The sequence below is a fragment of the Acinonyx jubatus genome, chromosome C2, assembly GCF_027475565.1.
Source record: "Acinonyx jubatus isolate Ajub_Pintada_27869175 chromosome C2, VMU_Ajub_asm_v1.0, whole genome shotgun sequence".
In the NCBI taxonomy this organism is placed as follows: Eukaryota; Metazoa; Chordata; class Mammalia; order Carnivora; family Felidae; genus Acinonyx; species Acinonyx jubatus.
Window position 1 is genome coordinate 109502066 of NC_069384.1, and position 10903 is coordinate 109512968.

The window sequence follows — 10903 nt, forward strand, 5'->3', positions numbered from 1 at the left end:
AACATTTGAACAAAATGAAGCAAAATTAAAACAAAAAAAAAAAAAAAAGGAAAGAAAAAAAAAACATTGCAAGACATGGAAATTACATTTTAAAGGCTGGAAATACTAAAATTCACCAAACAACAGGCCCTATTGTCCTGGCTCCTTCAGGAAGATTACAGAAAGGAAACTGGGAAGTGGTTTGGGGAATAGCAGATTCTGGGACATGGTGGGGAGTTCACAGGTTGGCACCGGCTGGAACAGCTGAGTTTTGAAGGCACTCTGCAGACACAGGGGTGCTGGGGGCCCTGAATCACATTTTTGAAGTCTTTGTACTGTATTTTAAAGAGCTAGTCATCAAAACCTGTCACTGCCAACCAAAAAGAACAAAAGGCTAAACTTAAACACACACACACACACACACACACACACAATAGTACACACAAAAAATGTGCAGATCTGTAACATTTTTTTTCACAGCTGATTAAAAAAAAAATACTACCGTTCTCCCCCAGACTCCCCTTTGATACAGTAGGTAAACAAAATAGATTTTTTTTCCACAAATATCAGCAGACACTTTCTGGCACCCCACACTGTATTGGCATCAGTGTTTACAGTCCCAGTTCAGATGTGCATACTTCAGATTGGATACACTGTAACAAGAATCCAACTTTGCATAGACATCCTTAGAATCACAATCAGTCACAGGGTTGCCCTTCCAAGCTGGCAGAAAAGGAACCCGATCTTAATTTCCAGCTACTCCTGGAAAACAAGGAAAAAAAACAAAAGTTTCTTCCCTTCCTCCTGCTCCTTCATTTGGTTCTCCCGGACTTCCTTCCATGTATTTAAAACTTGGAACTAGAAAAGGGCTGTTGGAAGAAAAAAAAAAAATCCCCCCTCCCTTTCCACCTTCTCCCCGTCCTCTTCCTCCCCACCCCATTTTTTTCCAGGCTGAAACTTTCGCTTGCCGGTGTCAAGCTGCCAATAATACAGAGCCCTAACGGCTATTTAAACGGGGGAAATATGCGTCAACCAAAATCAATGAGAAACGTACATGCTGCCAAGAGCCACATTTCCACCGGGTCTCGGATGGTGAGGACGGGACACCCCTTCGGACACAGGGCGGAGGCAGGGGACGCCGGCCGTAGAGGCCAGCCGGGCTCCCGGGACACCCCGGCCAATGCAAAGTCGTCTCCAATCTCAGAGCAAGAAGAGGAATCACATTTAGAGTCGGGTGCGTTTGGCTTTTGTGCGCAGAGCGCGGCCGGCGCGCGGCAGCCGCGGGCGCCTCAGAGGATCACGCAGGCCGAGCAGCAGCCCTCGTCGCCGTTGGGCTGCGCCGCGTAGTTCATCTGCCGCACGATCTCGGCGAACAGCTCGTCCACAGAGGCTTTGTTTTTGGCCGACGTCTCCATGAAGGGGCAGCTCCACTCCTCGGCCAGGGCCTTGCCCTCGCCGTACGAGACCTCTCGCTCGCCCTCCAGGTCCACCTTGTTGCCCACTAGGATCATGGGCACACGCTCGTACCGCTTCACGCGGATGATCTGGTCCCGCATGGGCTTGATGTCCTGGAAGCTCTGCTGGTTGACGAGGCTGTAGACGAGGATGAAGCCCTGGCCGTTCTTGATGTACAGGTCCCGCATGGACGCGAACTGCTCCGTGCCCGCCGTGTCCAGGATCTCCAGCACCGACGGCGACGAGTCCACCTCAATCTCCTTGCGGTAGAAGTCCTCGATGGTGGGGTCGTACTTCTCGATGAAGGAGCCCGTCACGAACTGCACGGTGAGCGCGGACTTGCCCACGCCGCCCGAGCCCAGCACCACCACTTTGTACTCTCTCATGGCTCCGTCGGCGCTCTCGCCGCGCCTGCCGCGGCCCCGTCGGGGCTGCGCGCGGGGGAAAGCCTGGGCTCGGCTGCTGGACTTCTCCTCTTCCTCGGTTCTGCAGGAAAAAGCTACGAGAGCGTGGCTTGGGAGCGCCAGGCTCAGAATTCACCAAACGGGGGGCCGGGAGCCGGCCGGCGAAGGCGGCGGCGCGTCCCTGGGGCGCGGGTCCGGGGCCCCGCAGCAGCCCGCGGCGGCAGCAGCAGCCTTGGCGGCGGACCGGGAGGACAATGCCGGCAGCCCGTGCGAGGCGATGGTTGCAGTTCCTCGCCGCGGCCGCCCGGGAGGGCCAAGAGGCGGTGGCGGCGGGCTGCGGAGGTGGCTGCTAATTGCGCTCCGGACCCGGACGCGCGTGGCATGAGTCCCCGTAGAGCGTGCGCCCACCGCCGCGGCCCATCGCGCTCTCTCCCGCAGCCTCCGCGGGGCGAGGGCTTCCTACTCGCCGCGCGCAGCCCGGCCCTCCCCGCCCCGGCGAGCATGCCCAGTGCGCCGGCCGCCGCGCCAGCCGGATCCGCCTCTCCGGGTTTTCCTGCGGGCCCGGCGGGGGCGGAGTTGTGGGTGGGGCTAGCGATTTGAGTCTGCCGGAGCGGACGGCGAGGCTCCGGTCCAGGAGCTGGCTGAGAGATGTGTGGGAGTGTGTAGGTGTTGCGGGGTGAGGTGCTGGGAAGGCTCAGGTGAGAAGACGAAAGTGTGGGAGGATAGGTGCGTGCATAAGGGCGGCGCGAGAGGCGTGTGGGCGCGGTGGGCCGCCTCGGGAATGGGGTGCGCTGTGCTCTTGCCCACTCCCGTTATCAAAAGCTCATGGTCTGCGCTCTCCGAGGCCCCAGAGGCTGTGCGTCTCAGGGCCGGAAAGCCAAAGGGCATTTGGGTAGGAGAGTGAAGGGCGGAGCATTTTCCTCCACCCAAGGCACAGCTTGTCCTAAACCCTTCGCCTCTGAAGCACTACTCGGCCTTCCTCTGGCCACTCCTCTTTGCGCTTCATCTCCCGGACAAAGAAGACGGGAACTCTAGACTGGAAATGCTGTCCCAACAGGGAAAGGATACGCCTCTCGCGACCGGAGCCCTAGCGGGCTGGGACTTGGCGGGTCCCACCCACGTTCCCACTCGGCTGGGGCGGAAACCCGGAGGTCGGACTGAAACCCGATCCCAAAAGTGGCGGCGCCCGAAGCTAGTCAGGGCATGCTCAGTGGGCAGAACAGGTTTTCGGGCTTAGAAATAGGAAGCTTTTGCACCACACACCCACACTCCAGCTCAAATTACCTCTCCGAGACTCGGGACCCATTGGTTCCGGGGCGCAAATCTCACACCCCTAGCTGTTCCTCCATTGGCTGCCGCCAAGGTTTTACCAGTTTGGGTTGCTTCATTGGCTAAAAAGTAGTCTAGGCTGGTGATTGGTTATTTATAGAGATTGAGTTGAGAGGCGGAGGCACAGCTGTTCTTTCTCTGCTGCTCCTCCGCCCTCTTCCTCCCACTTCCCCAACCTAGTCGTTTTGAAGCTCTGAGTGAAAAAATAAGAGGAATTTAGGCGGAGAGCTCAGAGCTAAATATAGTTCTTTGTTGGTGTTTTCGAGAGAGTCTGACTTCTCGATGTCCAGTCACGACCGTCCCTTAAGGGAGGAGAAAGGTCTGGTCACAGTTCTTGGTCCACAAGCAAAGGCAAAGTTTGCAAGTGTTTTGCAGGCAGGGAAGTGGGGGGACTAGGTGTGGAAATAGGCTTCTTTGAGTTGGTGTCACCGGGAGGGGTGGGGCAATGCCCGGGCTTGCCCTTATAAAACATCTTCGTTTTGGGCGGGCGGTCTGCAAATCTGGCTGGGCTCGCACTCACGGGAGGTGCGCGGGAGATGTCTCGACTTGCTCTGAGTCTCCCTCTTTGCTCGCGGAGGAGAGATGTCAAGACCTGTCAGAAGACTCAGCGAAGTTTGCGTGAGCGCCAAAGTGAAGCGGGTAGGAGGGGGCTGGGCTGCGTCAACCCCTGCTCCGTGCCCTGCTTTTTTTTTTTTTTTTTTTAAACCCGGTGCCACTTCCCACTGGTGTAACCCTGCGCATCAGACGGACGAAGCAGGCTGTGTGCTAAGGCTTGGTTTCAGTTCCTTAGTCTCGCAGTGACTCACGGCCACGTTTTCGAGTTAACGTTACCCGAACTCCTTGGCTGTAGCTCACAACGTGCAGCGTCTGCTGCCTGAAGTCCCCTGCCTCCGGATCCGGCGGGACGTGGGCGGCAGCCGAAGCGTTGGGTGGGGCGGGTGTTGCCCGCTCTGCCCCTGGCCCCCACTGTTTAGTGGAGAGCACGGTTTAACCTTGATAATCGGAGAGCCTGGATGTAAGTATGCTTATGTAATTCTCCAGAAAAAACTCTCAGAGGCACATTCACCTAATGCAGCTGAAGAGAACCGCCCTCCCCCCCCCCCCCCCCGCAACATGTACCCAACATTTAACGTCTGCCAGAGGTTTTACAGGTCTCGTATACTCTACATAATAATTATTATTATGTCTATTGTAAAGGTAAGGACACCGAGGTCCTAGGATGTTCAGTAACTTGACTGCAATGTCACAGCTCGTGAGTGGCCAAGCTAGGATCCCAACCCAGGTGTGCAGCTGCAGAACTTGGTTTGTAACTACTAGGCCATACGACCTTCTCACAAGAAAGATCTCAGAGTTTACACTTTCTTAGGTTCAATCTTAAGGTAGTGTGATCAGACTGTCTTGTAGACCCAAGCAAGAGGGACCTCTGCCCACAGCCCTGTGGTTCTCTGGTAATGCCCCCTCCCACGGGGTCAAGGAGCTTGCACCCTCTTCTACACCATGCTCCAGGGAGTCAGAATTCTGGAATCCCTTGGCCAAATAGTACCAAACCCTCCTCCAGGATTTGTTTGGGCCTTTGAACTCTGTCTTGTGTCCAGGAATGGCTCTTTGTTTGGGTGTGGACAGTGCTTGGACCTGGGGCTGAGGTGTGCACTCCCAGGCACTTTGGGCCCCTACCGGGTGCAGGAAGGGGGCTCAGTGGAGTCAGCTTTCGTTCCCTGTCACTTTCCAGCCTCTTCCTTGGAAGAGTTCAGGAATTCATGAGTCACACCTGGCCATCCAGGTCCCTGTAAAGAAGTGTTTATCAGGGTGAGAGCAGAGATTACATTTTGTTAACAGTTCATTATCTTGATTTATAACTTAAATACATAGATTAAATGCTATGTGGGCCTCTCTTTGTCCTCTTGCCCACAGATATGATATAGTAGAGCATGATATAGTAGAAAATACTTTGTCTACAGGTCTGAGGTCTAATCTCAAGAATTGGTTATCAATTATTACCTGGGACCTTGGGCAGATCCCTTGAGCTCTACTGGCTTAAGTTTCCCTGTCTATAAAATGATGATAAAATATGCCCTACCCGCCTAGCTACACATGGAACCTTGGAGACAAACAAATGACCAGACCTCTCATTTTGCATCAGAGAGAACTGAGCACAATTAGAACCCTGGTGTCCTGGCTGCCCTTTACATGGTGCCAGACTGTCATCAGGGATAATAATTAACAGATAATGGATGGAAACATGCTTTTAAAGCTGCAGTGTCCCATAAATACATGGCAATTACTACCCTGCCCTGGGTAGCCTGACAGCCCCATCTAGAAGAATCTGGAAAACCACATCCTCAGGACTTTAGGTAGCCTTGTGGACGGGTATTATTGAATCTTGGCCGCCCCTCCAGTACCAGAAAGTTGCCATAATTCAAATAATTTCTATTAGAGATTCTTCAATAGTGATTTTTATTACATTCAGATGATCTCCACAGAAAGATTTGCACTAGGGTTTTAGGATTCAAAATGAAGTAAGGATATTGCTGATGCACACATTTTTAAGGCTGGTCACTTCCTCCTATGAAATCTTAGATGTCTTGACCTCACAGCATGAATCATTATCTATCTTGTACCATAATTGTTTACATGTTTGTGTCTTGTCACCCAGCACCATGTGAATTCCTTGAGGGCAGAGTCCATATCAGGCTTAACTTTGGAGCCACCTGTGTCTATATAGGCACCCGATACAGTGCCTATATAGGAGTCCCTCAATAAGTATTGATGAATATATGAATTACATTTTATTCCTTTTCCAGACTCCACTTGTAGTAAAAGATTATTTTAATCTTTGGTGAGATGTAATGCTTCCTAGAGCCTTAGAAAAATGTATACTCATGTTTCAGTCTCTCTGAGTCATAACAGTGACTTTTTAAAAATAGTTTTTAAAATGTTTATTTCTGAGAAAGAGAGACAGAGTGTGAGTGGGGGAGGGGCAGAGAAAGAGGGAGACACAGAATCTTAAGCAGGCTCCAGGCTTTGAACTGTCAGCACAGCGTCCAATGCAGGGCTCAAACTCAACATTACAAGATCACGACCTGAGCCAAAGTCAGATGCTCAACCGACTGAGCCACCCAGGTGCCCCTAACAGTGACTTTCAAGATGAGCAGAGTCTACCTTTATTTGGATGGAAGAGCTAAAACAGTGCTATCTTGGAGAGAGATACCAAAGTGTCCAAGGATAAGCCCTTTCTCTGAAGAAGACTTAATTTTGCACATAATGTGAAAAGGCATCTCTAGAAAACAATCTAATGTAAAAGTTACCAGGTAGGGACTGCTTAACCATTGACACTGTATGTTGCATAAACAAGGGTACCATTCCTTGGCCTTTGCTCACACAGCGGGACTGCTGAGCTTCTGTGACACTGAGGTTGGGCCTTCAAAGAATTAGATGGTTTGTTAGAATATGAACCTTCTAAGTCCTCAAGAACATAAGTACCTACCTGTCCTCTAACATAGAAAGTAGAGATTTATTTCATCATGTTTGTAGTTATAGCCGATGCCATCTATAGGTAAGCATTTTAACTAGTGTTTTTTTTTTCCTAGAGTTTTTAAGGTTTCATTTTTTATGGTCACCTTTCAGTTTTTAATTGGAAAGGAAGCATCAGTAAAGATGGAGAGATTGAAATCTAAGCAATAGGATGTCCACTGAATGGAAGTTTCTGAGGAGAGGACAGAGGAGGAGTCTGAGGACCCTTGTGGGAATGCTGGACACATCCTTTCTCTCCAACAGGCAGGAAAAACCAAGAGACCTGAACTGGGGTTGAGAGGGTAAACAGTTGAGAAAGTTCAAGTTACAAACAACCTTTGCTCCTTGAATAAAAATGGCAAGGCACCTGCTGAAAGGAGGGAGGTCAGGTGTAGGTTTGGGAATCAGGGTAGAAATGAAACTGTTTTTAACAGTGACTGTGCAGCTACACAGCATGAATTCGCTAGGCTGCTAAATTTGGGTTACATGAATTTGTGAAGATGCCAGTTTGGCTTTTTTTTTTTTTTTCTTTTTTAAGAAGGATCGTAATAACTCTTCTTAAGTCTGTCCGATCAGGTTCTGTTAAGATTCCTGAGGGCTTTGTATCAATACATACAAATAAACACTTATAAAATCACCAAGTATCTCCCATATGCCAACCTTAGTGAAAATACACACAAAAACCACTGACTTATGTGATTAAAAGTTTCATTACTAATGGGAAATTAAATGAACTCAATAAAACTGCCTTACCTACGTAGTCTCTTGAGTTTTTCTTTCTATTGTGTCCTAAATTAAAATCAAACCTTGAGTACCTAAGCTCAGAAAATGATTCATTTTGAGTAGTGGAATATTTGTCAAGAAAATGTTATACTTGTATAGGGTGTTCTGTTACAATAAGAAAAACAGTTATTATTTTCATTAGATAAGCGGTATATATATATATATATATATATATATATATATATATATATACACTTATATACATCCTAATACATGTTCTTATATAGCTATATCTCTATATCTATATATTCGTATGTAATGAATTTGGAATGTATAAAAGAGCAGAAGGAATAAAGTAAAAATAACAAATTGCTGCCCCCCCAAGCCCCTCATGTTTTATTACAGTTTTCTTGTCTTTATTATATAGAATTATTTACAATGTGGAAAACGAGTTTTAGTTTTCTCGTGGCTCCTTTAACTTAAAGCTCAATGTAGGCTTCTGGTGTTCTATAGATAAGAAATGAAAAGTTGAATGAGACAAATATCTTAAGTATTTATTCCTCAAAGAATTCTTTTTACTTAGTGGGTTTTGATGGGAATTTTTGTTTCTCATGTATGAAGTCCCTTTCTTGACAAAGTCCCTGAGGACAGCCTGGATTGGGGTTATTTGCCTGTTTGTCCAGAAGGTGGGATGAACCATGTTCAGGTTCATGACCTCTGGGCGGCAGAACACAGCAGCCTGTGTGCACAATTAACTAGTGAATCAAGGGCTTCGGCTGTATTCTCCCAAATGGTTTTGTCCCTATCCAGAAATGATCTTCCTCTTTGTGGCAAACAGTGCCCTTTGATGTGTCAGCACCATTCAAAGCCTGCAGTGACTTCTGCATCATTAACACATTTGTGCTGTCTTTGTCACTTTGCACCCAGGCTTCCGTCTCTTTTGCCCTAAGTTTCCCCTGGGGCTTGTAAGAGATCTGCCCCTGACTCTTTCCATGTCTCCTACTGTGTTTGGGAAAGGAATTATTCTCAAGGCTGCAAACTCTTTATCAGGAAAAAAAAAAAAGATACTTTTGCTGACATGGTTTTAGGCTAAAATTTTCTCTAAACTCTTCTCAGCATTTGATTGAATAGAATACCAGGCATAAGCAACATTTAAAATTGTATATTCATTGTAATAATGGAATAGGAATTTCTGAAAATTACATGTCTGATAAATCGACTTTCTCATTAAACCTCATATGGAGTAAAAGGCCCTATCTTGAATAACACGTTTTGTATAGGCTGACCCAGGGGCTTAATATTGGGTGTCTGGAAGATAGAAATAATGTCCACAGATACCATTGTATTTCCTCTGGGGAAGCTGAATAATTTTGTAAAACAGAATAGTTTTGTTATCCTTGGTGAGCCTGTGGTTCTGGAAAGACCCTTCATTAAATGTAAATTAAAATGGAGTGAAGAGGTTCGGGTGGACAAGCAAGACTATCTTTGACTTTCCATGTGTTACTTGTGCTCTGTAAGCAACAGGTGACCTCTAGGATGCTTTGGGACTGTGCTATGTACTTTCCCAAATATTAAATAGCCTATTTTTATTATGTTTAATTCAGATACACTTTACTAGTGTATAAAGCTGCACGTTAAATCAGGCCAACTTTATGTGACTTTTATTCTTCTTTTTTTTCAAGAATTATAGCTTGAACCTAAGGTGTGTGCAAGCCAGGAGAGGAAGGTCCAGGACAGTAAATCAGGTCAGTGAATGCACTACTCTGAAGTAAGAGAAGAGATGGTTGAGCCTCATAAATACCATTCAAGGACAGCAGAAATCATCAGAAAGGGAGATGTCTGGCCAATAGAATGTCTACCTCTCAGGTTGCCTTTTGGGATTGCCCTGATGAGACTCCCTAGGGGAAAGTGACTGCAATAGAATAGCAAAGTCTCTGGACCACTAAGATGGTAAGGTGCCAGCAGCATTTGGCCCACAGCTTCTGCAACATTTGACGCCAGGGCTTGCAGTTTTGTGGCTACGGCTGCTGCAGAGGATCCTGGGATGGACCTCTATGGCAGCGCATATCCTCAGTGGATACCAGCAGAAAAAAGCAGTCACTTTGGGCATCGGCAGCTGCAGCAAAGACTTCAATATAGTGAGCTGACACAGAAGCAAAGGAAATGGTCCAACCCACAGAGCAGTCAGGGAAAGGGCATGAGAGATACCCCTAGAAGTTTACAGCACTATCTGCAAAGAATTAACTTCCCACACTGTTGTTAGAATCTAAGGAAAAATAATAATTATAAGATACATCACTGTGGTTGTCCTACCCCTCGGCTGGTATAATGCAGGAATTTAGGTTACATGGCAAATTGTTTAGAACTAAGTTTTCTTAACAAGCCACAAAACTTTTCTAACCCCCCCTCCTTCCCTCAGGATTTGCTGATTTTATTTTTAATGTCTTCTAAAGTTGCCTCACACTGAAAGAATTAGAAATACTTATGGCTGCTCTTAACTGGAAACCCAACTAAGGGATGAAGAGGCTAAACAAATAAAAGTTTATTTCTCACATAACAAGAAGTCTGGAATTGGAGTTCTTCCGGATTTGGTTCAATAGTTCAGTAAGGAGAAATGAGACACAGAGATCAAGTCTGCTTTTGTGGCAGGAAGAAGGTGGAGCTGGGAGGGCGGGGCCAAGGATGTACAAGGAGGACCTTCTGTTTTATTAAGAAACAAAAGCATCAAGAGACTTCCATTTAAATTTCCTTGGCCAGTACTGCATTGAATGCTCTCTTAGCTGCAAAGGAGCCTGGAAAATTTCTCATTTAACTTTTCCACCTTTTACAGTGATGGAGGCAAGAGAGAAATAAATAGAGAATGGTGTTGGGTAAGTCAGCCTACAGCGTTTACCCCAAACATCAGATCGGTCTTCAGAAACTGAGGATTTTTCAGGCAATTGAATTTGCACATCATTTTTTCATGCCTGTTCAATAAATACTTGGTGAGAGATATGTACAATCCCTTATCTTTTCAGTGAAAATCACATTTACAAAGCCTATTGGTTTTCAAGTCTGGTTGTGTATATGATACAACATTTTGGGTAACCCAACTTTACACAAAAATCTGCAAAAACAAAACAAAACAAAACAATTAAACTCCTGATGTTCAACAACTCCTATAAAATAGAAAGAGCATTAGAATTTTAGTCTGACATATGTATTTTCACAATCTGGTTCAGTCACTTTCTAGATGTGAAACTGGATAATTAATTTCTGTGGTGGCTGGTCTCCAGAATGGTTCCCACTATTCCCACCTTCTGGCATTCATACCCTTGAATAGTCACTCCCCTTGCCCAGTGTTTCAGTGTTGATCTGTATGACCAATAGACCATGATAGAAGTTCAAAGGTTAAGTTATCTTCTAAGATTAAGTTATAAAAGACTGCAGTTTCTGGCTTGGGTTCTCTTTTGGGTTTCTCAATCTAGAAGAAGTCAGCTGCCACATCTTCGGGACATCCAGAC

At 46.8% G+C, this 10903-nt stretch overlaps 1 protein-coding gene across 1 annotated transcript; it reads right to left on the reverse strand.

The window, feature by feature from the left end:
- Positions 1-431: 431 nt before the first annotated feature.
- On the reverse strand, positions 432-1969 carry RAP2B (RAP2B, member of RAS oncogene family). The gene has a single exon (XM_053221285.1). The coding sequence runs from the start codon at positions 1818-1820 to the stop codon at positions 1269-1271; it is 552 nt and encodes a 183-aa protein (XP_053077260.1). The 5' UTR covers positions 1821-1969; the 3' UTR covers positions 432-1268.
- Between the last annotated feature and the right edge of the window lie 8934 nt (positions 1970-10903).